The sequence below is a fragment of the Tupaia chinensis genome, unplaced genomic scaffold (assembly GCF_000334495.1).
Source record: "Tupaia chinensis unplaced genomic scaffold, TupChi_1.0 Scaffold000119_1, whole genome shotgun sequence".
NCBI classification, from domain to species: domain Eukaryota; kingdom Metazoa; phylum Chordata; class Mammalia; order Scandentia; family Tupaiidae; genus Tupaia; species Tupaia belangeri.
The window spans coordinates 5606021-5625627 of record NW_006159585.1 but is presented as its reverse complement, the minus strand read 5'-3'; the positions used below and the strand labels follow the sequence as shown (position 1 = coordinate 5625627).

General features: G+C 43.4%; 1 protein-coding gene across 2 annotated transcripts in view; it reads right to left on the bottom strand.

The window, feature by feature from the left end:
- SLC14A2 (solute carrier family 14 member 2) overlaps positions 1 to 19607 on the bottom strand; it is a 58648-nt gene that overhangs the window by 20445 nt on the left and 18596 nt on the right. The window contains exon 7 of one of the 2 annotated variants that reach the window (XM_027770261.1): positions 1087 to 1209. In XM_027770261.1, coding sequence (XP_027626062.1) covers positions 1087 to 1209 — 123 coding nt within the window. Of the gene's footprint in view, positions 1 to 1086; positions 1210 to 15894; positions 15969 to 19607 lie in introns of those variants that run through there. The other variant, XM_006144407.2, reaches the window with a different exon arrangement.

Below are 19607 nucleotides of genomic sequence, written 5' to 3'. Positions count from 1 at the left end.
TTCCCTCTGCTTGCTGGAGCTTCAGCAATTCTTTTTTTTTTTCCCTCCAATCTTGAATGAGCTTCAGAAATTCTGATAACGTCCACATCCGAGACCCTCTGCATGGGGCTCTCTACTATGTCTACCTCCAACTCCAGCCCCCAAATGCTATCATGTGAGGAGGAAGGTAGTTAATGGTCAAAGACAAATTCCTGGGCTAGAAGGATCTTTGAGATATCTTCTTTACCTTCTGCACCTTGCACATTTTTCTATACCCACTCCAGTCCCATTTCTCTGGATTTTTGGTATGAAATGAGGTTTAAACTAGAGGAAGACAGCCACTAGTGCATCTTCTGGGAAGCATGTGATATAAAAAGAGCATTAACCCAGGAATCAGTTTTACCCCTCCTCTCCACTCCACCCCCTCCATGGTGGTCCTCACCAGTTGTGTCGCTCTGGGAAACTGTGCTCTTTTTCTGGCTATTGGAGGTGGAATTAAACTATTCCTCTGTTCTGATTTTGTCCAGGTGGCTCCAACCTTGCAGCTGGTGGGGAGATTCCCCCCAGACTCTCCCTGTTTGCCACAATATGTCCTGAGCTTTGGTAGCCCTCTGGACTCCTCCTTCCCTTTCAACCTTTAAAAGATCCCTCCCCACCATGGTCGTCGTCTTGTTCTCTTGCCATCCCTACCACTGCTGTAAGGGGAACTTCTTTTAATCTCTCACCTCTTGGACCCATGGTTTTGACCTGATTGCATTTAGATTCTCATAGAGAGCTGTACAAGGGCTTGGTGCCCACCTGCACTGCTCCCAAGATGTGTTAAGTCTCTGGGATGATTTGTAGTGATTCAAATGTGCAGCCAAATACGGATGCTCTGGCTGAGCATACATATCAGAAGCCACTGCCTGACTGAGCTCAGTCCCCCCTCAACCCTGGGGGCATCTAGATCCCAGGAACTGGCTTTGGTTAGAGATCTGGTGGAAGAACTGACCCTTGTCAGATGGTAGGAGTCTCCCTACCGCCCTGGGGAGTAGGCGGTGTCATTATCTCTATTTTGTTAGAGACTAGAAAGTTGGGACTCAAGTGTGGTGTGGGGCAAGTGCGCACCTTTGCTCCTTCTCCGAATGGATGACCACTCAATGTGGAACACACTCCTGTGCTTGGGGAGCACAGCCTCCGAGCCCTCCTCAGCCTTTGGGCACGCTGTAGGACGCTGCTCCCTACCACCACCTAGGCAGGGCAAAAGGAGGTGTCAGTGTCAGGTCAGTGTCCCTCCTGGCCCCACCCTGAGAGCCTCCCAGAGCTAGGAAAGTCATGCCCAGAAACTGGAAGTAGAGAGCAGTGAAGCTGCAGCTGGAGTGGTAATTGTATCAGTCTCTGCATGGAACACCCACTTCTCCATTTCTCCCACTCAGAACTCCACTTCCTCTCCCCACAGAAACCTAAGTAATATCTATGATGAGAGAGGAATGAGTCAGTCTGCCTCATTTCCCAACAAGAAGTACTCTAAGACCCACTTAACTGCATCTTGGACCGGTATGAGCAGGAGACTTGGGGCTGCCTCCCTGTTCACTGCTCTTCAGCCAGTGCCTTGTACTCCATCTGGGGAAGGGAGTTCTAAAGTTTCATATTAGAATCCCCTGGGTGCTTTAAAGCAATGTAGGAACCCTACCCAGACTAATTAAAAAAATAATATATTTAATGTTTATGGTGTTTAAAAGAAGGCTCTAAAGTACAGCTTGGGATGAGAACTACTGATGCAGGTACTTGGTACTCAGTATGTGGTCCCTGGTCCAGCAGCCTCAGCATCAGCTAGGAACTTGTTAGAAATGCAGCATCTCAGGACTTCCCCAAGACTGATGGAAATAGAATCTGTATTTCTACAAGATTCTCTGGGTGATTTCTGTGCATATTAAAGTTTCACAAGCACCAATCTATGTGGAGCTAATAGTCCTGAGTCTGTAATCAGCTGTAAGAAACCCTCATGGGCATCTGAAGGCATGGTGATTAAGACAATTGGATCCCACATGGCTGACTGCATGGTTCAAGTCCTAGGCCCAGCAGCTTGAAAAATACACATCAAGGGTGTATGAATCCATGCCCAAAATTCTGAAAGAAGAAATGGAGGAGAAGGGATTGTGATGTATCTCTGGGAGGTGCTTTCTCACTTTCCTTCTCTCTCTTTCTCTTTCTTTCTGGCTAACACACACATTTCTTAGCAGATTTTTTTAAAAAGAGAAAAAAAAAAAAAGGAAAGAAAAGAAAGAAGCAGCTAGATTCCAGCATCCTGTCTATAGGTCAGTGTTGAGCCTTAACTCCTGAAGTTGGACAGTGCCTCTCAACTCAGCACTTTTGAGACACTGGGAATGTCAGCTTGTCCTAGGACACTTCTGAAGACAGAGTTCATACAGGATAAGGACCAGATGATGTGTGGAACTCTGTCTTAGTGCCAGTCCTCAGCACATATCTGGCAGGCTGGAAGAGCACTTCAGTTGGCCCACTGATTTTTGTTCCTAATTTGCCTAGTGTCGGCTACTCCTGCACCCCCTTGCAGAGCTATATTTTGACCTTAGCATCGTAGACTCAGAACTGGATGGAGCTTCAGGATTAGCATTTACCTTCTTTTTGTCCAGATATATCAATGTACCCAAGTAACACAGCTCATTAATCATGCAAAACCAGGAATTGCACCCTGGCCTTTTGATTCCCAACTCACTGCCCTTTCGACCTGATGCTGCCCTGTACTGTGCAGCCCAGACCTGATTCATGCAAGAAAGAAGCTTTCCTTTTAGTCTGGACCTGGTCTTGGATATTGGAGCTATGACCAATCTCATTTACTAATCTGTGTTATTTTTCATATATGTGAAGATGGTACTTCAGTTTAACAAAACAAGACAACATCTACCTGAACTTTCAGAACCATAGAAGGTAGTCATTGGTAGTATAGTCAAGCTTTTTTCACTGAGGAATCAGCTTCAGTGACACAGATAGAGAGAGCTGGTCTTGCTGACAGTCATCTCTGGGTGGGTGAGTTAGTCTGTGCCAGGTAGGGCTGAGCCCATCCATCTGATGAAGCTTGCAGATGGCCTGCAGAATGCCAGGAGCTCAGCCTCCACTCCCAGGAACTCCACGTTTAGCAGCTCAGATTCTGCACCTGCTTAGATCCCAGGCAAGTGGAGCAAGTCCACCTGTTATGTGTTCCTAGAGTTAATGGCCTAGCCACACGAAATAAAACCAAAAAGCACCCTTCTCACATGGCATTGCAATAGTGCTGGCCTCAGACCACTCAGGGAGCACAGTGGTCCCTCAAGATGTGCCAGTCAAGAGCTGATAATGAACACTGGGGACAGAAACCACAAAGAAGATTGGATATAAAATACCAAACTCCCTAAGATGGTGAAAAATGAAGGCAATAGCAGTTTACCACTGGCCTTTGGGACAAATCTCAGGACTTTCATAAGGATAAAGTCAATTTCAAGAATATTAAGAATATTATGAACATGTCATCAAATATTCTAGAAACGTACCATTGGCATGGGGAGAGAAAGGAGGAAACAACCTTGACTGGAACAGAAGTCTCTAATTTCCACATGGTGTTTTGCAAATCATCTAATCTCATCGACAATTTCCTCTTTTGCAGGCATGAAATCCTTCCAGAAAGAAATATACAGATATTGTAGAGTTGATCCTTCAAACCCAACCTAAATGATGACAGATAACTCTTGGGATACCTGGCATTTATTTCTTGTATTGTTAGGAAAATGAGATAATGCTTACAGAATGCTCTGAAAATACTTTTTCAGTGTGCGTGCATCAGGTACATCCTTAGGAAGGATATGTCCTCTGATACATGCAGGACGGCTCCTATCCTTAGATCACACCTGGCATTTTATGTCTACATGTATTGACTCTTAACTTGCTATGAGTAAATTATGTACCCTTGTCTGTCACCTTTATAGGATGGCGAGATTCTTGACAGACACGCTTATACTAGTGTATGTTGGTACTCCCAGCACCTAGCATGAATCTAGTGCACCACAGACCTTCAGAAGTATTTGTTGAATAAATTAATGAAGGATAATTATCCTACACATTTTAATTTCTGAATGATATGGTGAACAAAGTCATTGGTTATTCAGGGCATGAACTATTTTTTGTCTGATGATGTCTCCTATGGTAGATGTTAAATGCTTGATTAATATTGAAATAGAGATGAGAGTTTTTTATAGATTCATAAAAGTTGTAGTTGAGTTGTGTGAGATTTCGGAAGTTGCAGGTTAAGGACTGGTTATTTTAAGTGTTAAATGGATAGAAGAGTGGAAGATTACAGATAGTAATAAAATGGTTGATGGATACCAAACAAGAAGAAGACCCAGAAATCTCGGAAGAGTAGCGAGAAGAATCCAGTTAATCAGAGAGAAGAAAATGGACCATTAAAGATGAAGACCTAGCTCTGCATATTTTGGTACTCAGACATTACATAAGTTCATTCCACCTGGCCACATAGCCCTAAGCTTCATGGAGGTGGGTTAGCAATTTATAGTACAAGAATAAATTTTGTTCACTCATGTTTTAATCACTTTTGTCCCCTTAACTCCTCCTCTTCTCCAATATCAAGCACACATTGAAAATTGCACTTGCATGCCATGGGACAATAAACAGATGATGTTGTTTACAGCCAGAGTGCCTGGGCTCAGGGACTTTGGCCACAACAAACCCTACCTGGCTATTCAGTGGACCGAGGGAGTTGTTCTCAGCACAGCTACATCGTGCTGTGTCACATGGGGTGGGAAGCTCTGTCCTTGATGACCTGTGGGTAAGCCTTAGCAGCTGAGAAACTTCTCACTATGCTTGGCCGGTATAGGAACAGCTGCTCTCTCCTCCTGTAACAAGCCTTATTAAATGTCCCAATGCATGTAGCTTCACACTGGGGAGTGTTAAGGACCATTTCAGGGGCATGGTCCCTGCCCTTGAGGATTGCTACCATCCTGTATTTTAACAGGCAAAAGTTCAGCAAATCTTTCTTCTCACTGAGATGAGTAAGAGCCGTTACGAGCCATAAAGATTTGTCCAGGAATACTTTCTCTGGGGAGTAGGGAATCCCAAAGTACTCATTGCCTCTACTGTCTTCCAGTGTGCAGGAAATGCTAACTGCTCAAATACTAATGGTAAAAAGCAGATTTCACAGATGAGCTGCCCTGTGGAATAAAATTTTGAAGCTGATTACAATTTCTTTGAGGGGATTAAAACAATTCAAGCCATATGAGAGGACTTCAAAAGGTTCATAGAAAAATGGAATTAAAGCACAACTATGAAATGGTTTGAAATCCACATGTAGCTTTTTCACAATACTGTTTCCATGAATTTTTGAAGATCTCTGTGTACATCTTTGGCAAGGGGAAAATGATCTGGTCTATCTCACTGGAAATCAAGCTTTACCCAGACAGGTCTGTGCTCACGCACCTTCTGCCAGTTGCCTTTCTGAGGTTTAGAACAGGTTTTATTCTCTCCTAATGGTGAATCAGTGCTGTCCATATATTACTCGCAATGTCCAATATAGGAAGCATTTAAAAACCACCACTGAGACCCTTTTGTCATCCCTCCCAGCTCTCTGGGGCTCTTTCTCTGCTGACCTGCTATTTGTGGACAGACTTATACACCACAAACCAATTTCACAGATATATGCCAGAATGACTTAATTTTTTTTTTTTTTTTTTTTTTGCAGGACCAGCAGAAGGCGTAATGGTTACATTGTGGACTCCCATGTAGTCGACCGCAGTTTGAGTTCTGGACCTGGCTGCTTAAAGCTCATGTAGGGTGCATGTGAGTACATGCCCAAAATCCTGAGAGGAGAATGGAGGAGAAGGAATTGTGGTGGTGTGGTCATCCTTCCTGGGTGTGTGTGTATGATTTCTTGCTTTCTATCTCTCTCTGGAGAGTACATGTGCCCAATAGAAAAAAAATCTTTCTAAAAAAAATTTGGTAGAGGGCACATGTAGAGGGCACCAGAGAGATTGGGGAAGGTGGTAGTGGTGAGATAGCACCCTCCCATCCCACCAATTGGGAAGGTTGCATTGCAATCCTTTCTCTTCCATTTCTCCTTCTGGGATATTGGGCACATATGCATATGTGCCCGGTGTGTTTTTAAAGTCACTGGATCCAGGACTTGAGCTATACAGTCAGGCATGTGGGGTCCATCTGCCTTAACCACCATTCCACTGGCTGGCACCAGAATGACTTTTTCTTTTTTTTGAAATGACACATCACATATAATTTGATTTTTTTTTTCTTTTCTACAAACAAATTTGGACAAGTGTTTCCCCAAGTGGAAATCAAGCTCTGCACTCTGATTTGTAATTTTCAAGGCTATACTGTGTGTGTGTGTGTGTAGAGAGAGAGAGAGAGAGAGAGAGAGATAAAGAGAGAGATGGATGCTTGTGGGTGGTAAATAGGATAGTGCCTTTTTTTTTTGGAGAGGTTTTTGCTATAGGGCACGTGTGCTCACCAGAAAGACAGAGACAGAGAGACAGAAAGCGAGAAATCACCCCCTGGTGGAGGGGATGGCCACGCAGCAATCCCTTCTCCTCCATTCTCCTCTTGGGACCTTAGGCACGCATGCGCACGTGCCCGGTGTGAGTTTAAGCCACCGGGTCCGAGACTCAAACTGCAGTTGACTACATGGGAGTCCAGCGACATAGCGATTACGCTCACTTCTGGTCCCAGGATAATGCCTTTTATTGTGAAGTTGTGTTTACCTCATATTTTCGAAAAACATTCTATAAACCATCAGAAGAATTGAATGTTAATATTAGAAAAGTCTTTTGAGATTGTCTAGTCCAGCCCTCTCATTTTACAGATTGGGTAACTGAGACCAAGAGAAACTGGCATGACTTGTCCAAAGTCATATAACTACCAATAGAACCAAGAGTACATAATGGTTCATTCCATCCCTTGCCCTGTAGCCTAAGGCTTATTTTTCTAAACTTTTCTCCTCTTTAGAGTTTTGTTTTAACTCTATCAATTCAACTCAGTTTTTGAATATAGTGACTCATTTGCTGTCCTAGAATTAATTTCTCTTTGAATTCTCTTTACTCAAGAAAAACTCAGAAGTCTTCCTGAGACTTCCTAATATACCTGGACTGGGGAGAGGGTTAAAAGATGGATAGGATCAAGAGGAAGGCCAGATCCATGGGACTACCTGAATATAAATTATTTGGCAATCCCAAATTCTTAACTAATTAGCCATTTTTTTTTATTTGTTAAGAAGATGGGATATGACTCACTTAACCCTGAGGTATGTAAGACTCCCCTTGTAGTAAATGTTTCAAACTCCCTTTCTTCTCCTTCCCACACTGCTGACTAGTTGGTCAATGGACTAACCTGGAGTTTGTTTCTTTTGGTATCTTTGACTCTTTTCATGGGGAAGAGATTACTAAGCATCAATGATCCCTCACTTAACCTCATTACCCATAATGATAACCTGGTAAGTGAAGTTAAAGAAGTACTAAGATTGGAGTACCCCTCTGTAACTAGGATAACACTTTTTAATTTTAAATTTGCTATAGGGCACATGTGCTCACTGGAGAAAGACAGATTGTATGTGTGTGTGTGAGACAGAGATAGAGGGAAAGTGAGAAATCACCCTCCCCCTCCCTGGGGAGTTGACCACACCACAATCCCTTTTCCTCCATTCTACTCTTGAGATTTTGGGCATACAGATGAATGTGCCCAGTGTGTTTTTCAAGCTACCAGGCCTGACCTCAAAGTGTAGAGATGGCCATGTGGGTGCCAGCCGCCTTACCCACTATGCCACCCAGGTGGACCCAAATGAGGTAACATTTCTTTCTCTAGAAAGACCTTGCACTTCCCTCCTGCCATTTTCAATCCAGCTGATACCCTCAGGATTGCATGTCTACATTGTAGTCACTCTGATCTTTCTCCTTTCAATCCATTTTGTGTGTCAGCTGCTAGACCATCTCACGGTGACCCTCTATCTCTATAACCTATTTGATTCCCCATTGCCGAGGCTTAATGTTCAGAGACCTCTGCCTTCAGAGTTCAGCTGTCTCACCATATGGCTAACTGTCCATCATCTAGCCTCATTCCTTCCTCCCCGCCCCCCAACACACACCCTGCAATGGCACCCTGGCCTTGTTACTGGTCCTTTGTGCTTCTTCCATTCCTCTTCTTGCCTAAGTTCTATATAGCCTTCAGGTGTGGTTTATGTTCTACTCTCTTCATGAAGCCATCCTTGGCACATTTGGCTGTGTGGGTCTTTCAAGTCGTTGAAGCCCCATTGCATTTGGAGGAGGTACTCTAGATTACATTTTTTTGGGATGTTTGGGTCCTGCACCCCCTTGCAGAGCTATATTTTGACCTTAGCATCGTAGACTCAGAACTGGATGGAGCTTCAGGATTAGCATTTACCTTCTTTTTGTCCAGATATATCAATGTACCCAAGTAACACAGCTCATTAATCATGCAAAACCAGGAATTGCACCCTGGCCTTTTGATTCCCAACTCACTGCCCTTTCGACCTGATGCTGCCCTGTACTGTGCAGCCCAGACCTGATTCATGCAAGAAAGAAGCTTTCCTTTTAGTCTGGACCTGGTCTTGGATATTGGAGCTATGACCAATCTCATTTACTAATCTGTGTTATTTTTCATATATGTGAAGATGGTACTTCAGTTTAACAAAACAAGACAACATCTACCTGAACTTTCAGAACCATAGAAGGTAGTCATTGGTAGTATAGTCAAGCTTTTTTCACTGAGGAATCAGCTTCAGTGACACAGATAGAGAGAGCTGGTCTTGCTGACAGTCATCTCTGGGTGGGTGAGTTAGTCTGTGCCAGGTAGGGCTGAGCCCATCCATCTGATGAAGCTTGCAGATGGCCTGCAGAATGCCAGGAGCTCAGCCTCCACTCCCAGGAACTCCACGTTTAGCAGCTCAGATTCTGCACCTGCTTAGATCCCAGGCAAGTGGAGCAAGTCCACCTGTTATGTGTTCCTAGAGTTAATGGCCTAGCCACACGAAATAAAACCAAAAAGCACCCTTCTCACATGGCATTGCAATAGTGCTGGCCTCAGACCACTCAGGGAGCACAGTGGTCCCTCAAGATGTGCCAGTCAAGAGCTGATAATGAACACTGGGGACAGAAACCACAAAGAAGATTGGATATAAAATACCAAACTCCCTAAGATGGTGAAAAATGAAGGCAATAGCAGTTTACCACTGGCCTTTGGGACAAATCTCAGGACTTTCATAAGGATAAAGTCAATTTCAAGAATATTAAGAATATTATGAACATGTCATCAAATATTCTAGAAACGTACCATTGGCATGGGGAGAGAAAGGAGGAAACAACCTTGACTGGAACAGAAGTCTCTAATTTCCACATGGTGTTTTGCAAATCATCTAATCTCATCGACAATTTCCTCTTTTGCAGGCATGAAATCCTTCCAGAAAGAAATATACAGATATTGTAGAGTTGATCCTTCAAACCCAACCTAAATGATGACAGATAACTCTTGGGATACCTGGCATTTATTTCTTGTATTGTTAGGAAAATGAGATAATGCTTACAGAATGCTCTGAAAATACTTTTTCAGTGTGCGTGCATCAGGTACATCCTTAGGAAGGATATGTCCTCTGATACATGCAGGACGGCTCCTATCCTTAGATCACACCTGGCATTTTATGTCTACATGTATTGACTCTTAACTTGCTATGAGTAAATTATGTACCCTTGTCTGTCACCTTTATAGGATGGCGAGATTCTTGACAGACACGCTTATACTAGTGTATGTTGGTACTCCCAGCACCTAGCATGAATCTAGTGCACCACAGACCTTCAGAAGTATTTGTTGAATAAATTAATGAAGGATAATTATCCTACACATTTTAATTTCTGAATGATATGGTGAACAAAGTCATTGGTTATTCAGGGCATGAACTATTTTTTGTCTGATGATGTCTCCTATGGTAGATGTTAAATGCTTGATTAATATTGAAATAGAGATGAGAGTTTTTTATAGATTCATAAAAGTTGTAGTTGAGTTGTGTGAGATTTCGGAAGTTGCAGGTTAAGGACTGGTTATTTTAAGTGTTAAATGGATAGAAGAGTGGAAGATTACAGATAGTAATAAAATGGTTGATGGATACCAAACAAGAAGAAGACCCAGAAATCTCGGAAGAGTAGCGAGAAGAATCCAGTTAATCAGAGAGAAGAAAATGGACCATTAAAGATGAAGACCTAGCTCTGCATATTTTGGTACTCAGACATTACATAAGTTCATTCCACCTGGCCACATAGCCCTAAGCTTCATGGAGGTGGGTTAGCAATTTATAGTACAAGAATAAATTTTGTTCACTCATGTTTTAATCACTTTTGTCCCCTTAACTCCTCCTCTTCTCCAATATCAAGCACACATTGAAAATTGCACTTGCATGCCATGGGACAATAAACAGATGATGTTGTTTACAGCCAGAGTGCCTGGGCTCAGGGACTTTGGCCACAACAAACCCTACCTGGCTATTCAGTGGACCGAGGGAGTTGTTCTCAGCACAGCTACATCGTGCTGTGTCACATGGGGTGGGAAGCTCTGTCCTTGATGACCTGTGGGTAAGCCTTAGCAGCTGAGAAACTTCTCACTATGCTTGGCCGGTATAGGAACAGCTGCTCTCTCCTCCTGTAACAAGCCTTATTAAATGTCCCAATGCATGTAGCTTCACACTGGGGAGTGTTAAGGACCATTTCAGGGGCATGGTCCCTGCCCTTGAGGATTGCTACCATCCTGTATTTTAACAGGCAAAAGTTCAGCAAATCTTTCTTCTCACTGAGATGAGTAAGAGCCGTTACGAGCCATAAAGATTTGTCCAGGAATACTTTCTCTGGGGAGTAGGGAATCCCAAAGTACTCATTGCCTCTACTGTCTTCCAGTGTGCAGGAAATGCTAACTGCTCAAATACTAATGGTAAAAAGCAGATTTCACAGATGAGCTGCCCTGTGGAATAAAATTTTGAAGCTGATTACAATTTCTTTGAGGGGATTAAAACAATTCAAGCCATATGAGAGGACTTCAAAAGGTTCATAGAAAAATGGAATTAAAGCACAACTATGAAATGGTTTGAAATCCACATGTAGCTTTTTCACAATACTGTTTCCATGAATTTTTGAAGATCTCTGTGTACATCTTTGGCAAGGGGAAAATGATCTGGTCTATCTCACTGGAAATCAAGCTTTACCCAGACAGGTCTGTGCTCACGCACCTTCTGCCAGTTGCCTTTCTGAGGTTTAGAACAGGTTTTATTCTCTCCTAATGGTGAATCAGTGCTGTCCATATATTACTCGCAATGTCCAATATAGGAAGCATTTAAAAACCACCACTGAGACCCTTTTGTCATCCCTCCCAGCTCTCTGGGGCTCTTTCTCTGCTGACCTGCTATTTGTGGACAGACTTATACACCACAAACCAATTTCACAGATATATGCCAGAATGACTTAATTTCCCAAATAAAAGCCAAAAGGACTTAATTTTTTTTTTTTTTTTTTTTTTGCAGGACCAGCAGAAGGCGTAATGGTTACATTGTGGACTCCCATGTAGTCGACCGCAGTTTGAGTTCTGGACCTGGCTGCTTAAAGCTCATGTAGGGTGCATGTGAGTACATGCCCAAAATCCTGAGAGGAGAATGGAGGAGAAGGAATTGTGGTGGTGTGGTCATCCTTCCTGGGTGTGTGTGTATGATTTCTTGCTTTCTATCTCTCTCTGGAGAGTACATGTGCCCAATAGAAAAAAAATCTTTCTAAAAAAAATTTGGTAGAGGGCACATGTAGAGGGCACCAGAGAGATTGGGGAAGGTGGTAGTGGTGAGATAGCACCCTCCCATCCCACCAATTGGGAAGGTTGCATTGCAATCCTTTCTCTTCCATTTCTCCTTCTGGGATATTGGGCACATATGCATATGTGCCCGGTGTGTTTTTAAAGTCACTGGATCCAGGACTTGAGCTATACAGTCAGGCATGTGGGGTCCATCTGCCTTAACCACCATTCCACTGGCTGGCACCAGAATGACTTTTTCTTTTTTTTGAAATGACACATCACATATAATTTGATTTTTTTTTTCTTTTCTACAAACAAATTTGGACAAGTGTTTCCCCAAGTGGAAATCAAGCTCTGCACTCTGATTTGTAATTTTCAAGGCTATACTGTGTGTGTGTGTGTGTAGAGAGAGAGAGAGAGAGAGAGAGAGATAAAGAGAGAGATGGATGCTTGTGGGTGGTAAATAGGATAGTGCCTTTTTTTTTTGGAGAGGTTTTTGCTATAGGGCACGTGTGCTCACCAGAAAGACAGAGACAGAGAGACAGAAAGCGAGAAATCACCCCCTGGTGGAGGGGATGGCCACGCAGCAATCCCTTCTCCTCCATTCTCCTCTTGGGACCTTAGGCACGCATGCGCACGTGCCCGGTGTGAGTTTAAGCCACCGGGTCCGAGACTCAAACTGCAGTTGACTACATGGGAGTCCAGCGACATAGCGATTACGCTCACTTCTGGTCCCAGGATAATGCCTTTTATTGTGAAGTTGTGTTTACCTCATATTTTCGAAAAACATTCTATAAACCATCAGAAGAATTGAATGTTAATATTAGAAAAGTCTTTTGAGATTGTCTAGTCCAGCCCTCTCATTTTACAGATTGGGTAACTGAGACCAAGAGAAACTGGCATGACTTGTCCAAAGTCATATAACTACCAATAGAACCAAGAGTACATAATGGTTCATTCCATCCCTTGCCCTGTAGCCTAAGGCTTATTTTTCTAAACTTTTCTCCTCTTTAGAGTTTTGTTTTAACTCTATCAATTCAACTCAGTTTTTGAATATAGTGACTCATTTGCTGTCCTAGAATTAATTTCTCTTTGAATTCTCTTTACTCAAGAAAAACTCAGAAGTCTTCCTGAGACTTCCTAATATACCTGGACTGGGGAGAGGGTTAAAAGATGGATAGGATCAAGAGGAAGGCCAGATCCATGGGACTACCTGAATATAAATTATTTGGCAATCCCAAATTCTTAACTAATTAGCCATTTTTTTTTATTTGTTAAGAAGATGGGATATGACTCACTTAACCCTGAGGTATGTAAGACTCCCCTTGTAGTAAATGTTTCAAACTCCCTTTCTTCTCCTTCCCACACTGCTGACTAGTTGGTCAATGGACTAACCTGGAGTTTGTTTCTTTTGGTATCTTTGACTCTTTTCATGGGGAAGAGATTACTAAGCATCAATGATCCCTCACTTAACCTCATTACCCATAATGATAACCTGGTAAGTGAAGTTAAAGAAGTACTAAGATTGGAGTACCCCTCTGTAACTAGGATAACACTTTTTAATTTTAAATTTGCTATAGGGCACATGTGCTCACTGGAGAAAGACAGATTGTATGTGTGTGTGTGAGACAGAGATAGAGGGAAAGTGAGAAATCACCCTCCCCCTCCCTGGGGAGTTGACCACACCACAATCCCTTTTCCTCCATTCTACTCTTGAGATTTTGGGCATACAGATGAATGTGCCCAGTGTGTTTTTCAAGCTACCAGGCCTGACCTCAAAGTGTAGAGATGGCCATGTGGGTGCCAGCCGCCTTACCCACTATGCCACCCAGGTGGACCCAAATGAGGTAACATTTCTTTCTCTAGAAAGACCTTGCACTTCCCTCCTGCCATTTTCAATCCAGCTGATACCCTCAGGATTGCATGTCTACATTGTAGTCACTCTGATCTTTCTCCTTTCAATCCATTTTGTGTGTCAGCTGCTAGACCATCTCACGGTGACCCTCTATCTCTATAACCTATTTGATTCCCCATTGCCGAGGCTTAATGTTCAGAGACCTCTGCCTTCAGAGTTCAGCTGTCTCACCATATGGCTAACTGTCCATCATCTAGCCTCATTCCTTCCTCCCCGCCCCCCAACACACACCCTGCAATGGCACCCTGGCCTTGTTACTGGTCCTTTGTGCTTCTTCCATTCCTCTTCTTGCCTAAGTTCTATATAGCCTTCAGGTGTGGTTTATGTTCTACTCTCTTCATGAAGCCATCCTTGGCACATTTGGCTGTGTGGGTCTTTCAAGTCGTTGAAGCCCCATTGCATTTGGAGGAGGTACTCTAGATTACATTTTTTTGGGATGTTTGGGCAACAGTAGAGTTTTACATCGATAGTTATGATGCACATAAAATATTAAATAAATGCTTTTCATTAGAGTGAAACTACTTGAAATGATCAATTCTGGATAACTAAATGAAATATGAGTCCAGATATTGGCAGAAGGAAACTGAGACCCAGAGAGAAGTAGCTAACTAGGGGGTCACACCACTTATTAGGTATAGAGCCAGGTTTTAACCTCCTGGTTTTGATTCTTTATTCCTGCATTGGAGTGTTTTCAAATGATACCAATGACTTTGCAACTTTAATTTAAAAAACTGTACATCCTTTTGAATAACTTCATGTCCCAAAAGCAAATTTACAAAATTTACAAAACAAAACAAAACAACCCACTCGTGCATTATTACATTTGTGACACCCATTGAAATGCCAAAGAAAGTTCTGGGTCATTATATACTAACTTCTCTGTGGCAACGTTTCCATACACCCTTTCTCCATATTCTCTTTTATAACCTTTTCCTTTACCCTCAATTATCTATGGCAGACATAGCTAATGGATCATAGCATTCCTTTCCAATAAGTTTAGATACAGACTCAGAACCTTCTTAACACAATAAGTCAAAAAAAAAAAAGAAAAAAAGAAAAAAGAAAGAGAAGAAAAACCCAATACTAATTAATCAGAACTGGCACTTGAGAGCAAACTTACTTTTTCCCCTTTAACCTTACAGAAGGGTGTGAATGTTGTATATATTTGAGAGAAGGTGTACTTTAAGGCCAAGGTATTGACAGTGGATGGATGTGTGGCCATGGGTACATCCAAGTCTCACATAGCTTTCCATCACAAAGTTCACCAAAGTTCATGTCTTTTGGTGCTAGTTTTTCAGGAGATCATGCACCTTATAGACTGTTCATTCTCTGATCGGATAATTTCAATGACCTAGAATGTTGTTTTTATGGAATGGTTATCTGTCTTCCAGAAATATTCGTTCTTGGTAGCTACACAGAATAAGTCTACAGTAATTTAAGAGGGGCATATCAGAAAGAGGCACCAAGAATATGAGCTGATGAGGAGCTGGGCTAAAATGTTCATGAATCCTGGAATGGTCCAGTTCTGTTGACATGTTTGAACAAGGCGTATAGGACTTGTGGCGAGAGGTCAAGAAACCAGGAACAGGTGCCTTTATCCCAGAAGTGGTAGGTAATAAATGATTCCTGGGAAGAAAGTATTTAGTTCTACCTCATTAGCAGAGGTTGGATCCCAGAACCTCAATTCAATGTGATACAGTCCTAGGAACTATACTGATATCAGAGTTGTGTGTCATAAAATTATGGAGAGAACAACAGATAATATAAAGGCGTATCCAGTGGGCAGGTAAGGTGGGTAAATGGATTTGAGAGCTGACTGATTAGCCTGTTCCATTCCCAGGTAAGCAAGAAAGCTTAGGGTTGTGAATAAGGATGCCTGAACTTTTGGTGTAGGCTCTTTTATAACCTGGACAAGTCTCAGGACAAGCCATGATTTCCTTATTTATGAAACAAGAAGTCTGAACCATAAATATTTAACTGTCCTTTCAGCTTGAAGTTTCCAGGATCTGTATTCTCACTAGTGTTCTTAGTGAGATTCCTGCCCCAGGACAGTCTTCCCCACATGCAGAGAGAAACAGAAAAAGACCAGCCTTTTCTCCCCTCTCCATTTGAAAATCCAAATGGTCCTGTTGGCTGGGGGTGTACATGGTTCATTTCTCTCCCCAAGGATCTCTTACCTGGGCTTCTTTTGATTTCCTGCAGGGGCTGGAAGAATCTAGACCATCAGGACTCAGAAAGAAGCTTCCTTCTGATTAGGTGGTGTTTCTGGTCTTCAGCTCCAGGTACTGTGACTTCTAAACCTGAAGTTCTTTACTTCCCCGAGCCCTCCATCCCATCCCTTTGTTGATTCTCTTTAAATTCATAACTTGCACTTTTAGATGTATGCCTGGTACACGTCCTCCAGTTGAGGAAAAGTAACATGGAGGAGGAGGGAGAAGAAAGACAAAGGCACCTCTGTAGCTTATTCACACTCCCGCTGGCCTTCCTACGAAAAGACTGCGTTCTATATTCCCAGGGGAAGATGAGTTCCAGCTACCATGGTTTCCCCCACCTGATTGGATCAGGCAGATTTTCCTTAAAGGAGCAGGGCTGGAATGGTTGTCTCTATTCTCATTATATACATTCTTCTCATTAAAATTCTAGCTCTAGTATTTGCCTTTAAAGCAATTATCTAGGTGTTGCCTTCTCTTGGGGCCAATCTGCCTTCCAGCCTCTATAATCGTTCTTAATTCTCAGTTCAGGCATCTCAATGGAAATTTCTATAGCCCTATATTAGATGATGTCTTTCTGGTTCTGTGGAAATTTTCAGACCTTTCTTTCTAACTGCTGTCCTGGGGTTTCATGGGGACCCTCTCAGAGAAAGAAGGGTGTGACTTGACCCCTGCCTCTGGAAAGGACTCTGAGGTCTATATATTAGGGAAGCTGGCCCTCTCAAGTCTGGTGAGGCCGTGTGTCTGGTGGACTGGAGTTTGGGGAGGGGGCCCAATTCAAACATGTTTTCTTTGGCTTTGTGAGAGTGATGGGTTGTCATGCATCAACCTCCACATGCATGTATGGCCCCCACCCTCAACATACACTCAGTGGTGGAGTGTGGGGTGGCCTATTCAGGTCAGAAACAAAACCTCACACTGAGGAAATTAGCTACACCTGAGTAGACAATGCCCCTACTGACGTCAAAGGTCCCCTGCCCACTGTGCCAGGTGTTTTGGAACTGCTGAAGAGGGTCCTGATTACAGAGGTTTTCTGAGGAAGTAAAACAAACAAAAGAGGAAGGAGGACCTCAGGAGCTCCACATTCCAGGAGAGGTGAGGAATGGTGTGGGGAGTCTTTCTTTGGCATTGCTAGCTCAGGGCCCCTCTGCTGATGACACCCGACCCTCCTCCTTCCTTGGCCCAACTGCTGGTTGGCCTCTCAGCTCAGTCCTGGATGTTCATTCCTAAGGCTCTGGCCTCTCCTAATGGCTCCTGAGCTTCTTGTGGTGAGTTCACTCCACCTCCCTAAGCATCCAACTGCCCGAGACCTGACAGGGAGGTAGCACCCATAAGTCACATGTGACTAGTTTTACTTTTTTTTTTTTTTTTAGAGATTTTTGCTGTAGGGTACGTGCACTCACCAGACAGACAGAGAGAGACAGAGACAGAGAGCAAGAAATCACCCCCCAGGGGGGATGGCCATGCCGCAATCCCTTCTCCTCCATTCTCCTCTCAGGATCTTGGGCACGCATGCACGCACGCCCGGTGTGAGTTTAAGTCACCAGGTCCAAGACTCGAACTGTGGTCGACTACATGGGAGTCCAGCTACATAGCCATTACACTAACTGCTGGTCCCACATGTGACTAGTTTTTTGTTTTTTGTTTTCTTTTTTATTTTTTGAGAGGTTTTCGCTATAGGGCGCATGCGCTTGCCAGACAGAGACATAGAGACAGAAAGTGAGAAATCACCCCCCCAAGGGGGATGGTCATGCCGCAATCCCTTCTCCTCCATTCTCCTCTCAGGATCTTGGACACGCACCCACACGCGCCCGGCGTGAGTTTTAACCCACCGGGTCCGGGACGCGAACCGTGGTCGACTTCGTGGGAGTCCAGCGACATAGCCATTACGCTAACTACTTGTTCCCCTACATGTGACTAGTTTTAAAAGACAGAAGGTATTCACCCCTGAAGAAGCCATCTAGGAAGTTTACGTGTGTTTCATGAGCTAAATGGAACTGTAGTTCTTAGAAGTGTAGTATCCATTGGGAACCAGCAGTTAGCGTAATGGCTATGTCGCTGAACTCCCACATAGTCGACCGCGGTTCACGTCCCGGACCTGGTGGCTTAAAACTCACGCCGGGCGTGTGCGTGCATGCCCAAGATCCCAAGAAGAGAATGGAGGAGAGGGGATTGCAGCGTGACCATCCCCCTTGGGGGGTGATTTCTCGCTTTCTGTCTCTATGTCTCTCTCTGTCTGTCTGGCGAGCGCATGTGCCCTATAGTGAAAATCTCTCCAAAAAAGAAGTGTAGTATCCATCAGACGTACTAGACAGAGGGTAGGACAATCATGTGGTGTCCTGGAAAGCAGAAGGCAGAGATAGAATCTCATCTTCAGAGGGTCCTATCAAAGACTGGAGCTTAGTAACCAATGGCTTTTCAAGAGATCTATTTAAGCCTTTGAACTTTTTCCTTGGAGGCTTGGCCAATTAGAATTCACTTCATAATGAAGTTTTCCTCATGTTACTCATGGCTCTCCTAACTCCACATTTCCAACCTTCTAGAGGGAAGATACCCACATTAACCATGAGGGCCTAAATGTAGGGAGGTGGATCAGATTCCTCCAGGGGAAGGGCCAGAGTCCACATGGGGCTGGAGGTGCTCCAAAAAGCTGCTTCCTCTGCTTTGTTCTTTTCCAGCAGCCTGTATTACTGTTGAAGGGGTCTGGGGATTCCTAGTGATAAATTCACAGGTTACAAAGGACCTGTCATTCTCCCCTCCACCCTTCCTGGGGCTTTGGAATCTCAGAGTGGAAAGGTTCCCTATGGATTCCTCTGCCTTCCCTGAATGGCTAAAAGCAAGAAAAACCAGGCAGGACTAAAACATCTCACATAATATGTGAATGTATTTAAAGTTACCAAGTGGGATTGTGGTTTATTGAGTAGAAATCATGCCCACACTGACATTCAAGGTCCCTACCTGGTTTTAGATGATCGTTGTCCCCAAGCCCTCACAGACTTAATGTCCAAAAAAAGGGACTCATCCAGGAAGCACGAGCAAACAGGTACACTGATTTGATGTAATCACAAATGAAGGCCAGGAAGACCCAGTTTCTCGATGGGTAGATAGGAAAGAATTGACCATGAAAAGATTTCCCTTAGAGGGGGAAGTAATGAGAAAGATGTCAAGAACAAGACTCACTTAAATGATACTGATTCTCCAGGTGTGTCCACACAAGTAATCATATTGGGCATTTTGGTAAATTGACCGAATATCTAACTGGTCAAGCTCTAGCACAAGTTGTAAAGGCAACAATGGTATATTTTTGATACCTCTAATTGCCTTGTTCTTATCTTTTTTCCACCTCAGTGATATTTCTTCCTAATTTCTCTGTAAGAATTTAGGCTATGCAATCACAGAAAGTTGGAGTTAAGAGAGAAAGGCTGCAGAAGTCTTATCTTCTGGCCCCTTACCCAAAGCAAGTGTCCCTATGAATTATTCAGCCCCTGCTCCTCAATGCCCAAGCTGGGAACTTAGACTCACAGGAGACAGTTTGGCATGTAACTCCATTGTTAAAGAGTATTCCTCTTCACTGATTGAAAGTCTGCCTGACTGTCACTTCGAACTAGTGGCACTTGCTCTATGTCCTGGAGTGATACTTTGTGCATATGTGTTACTTCATACTGCAGATGGCCATGGCC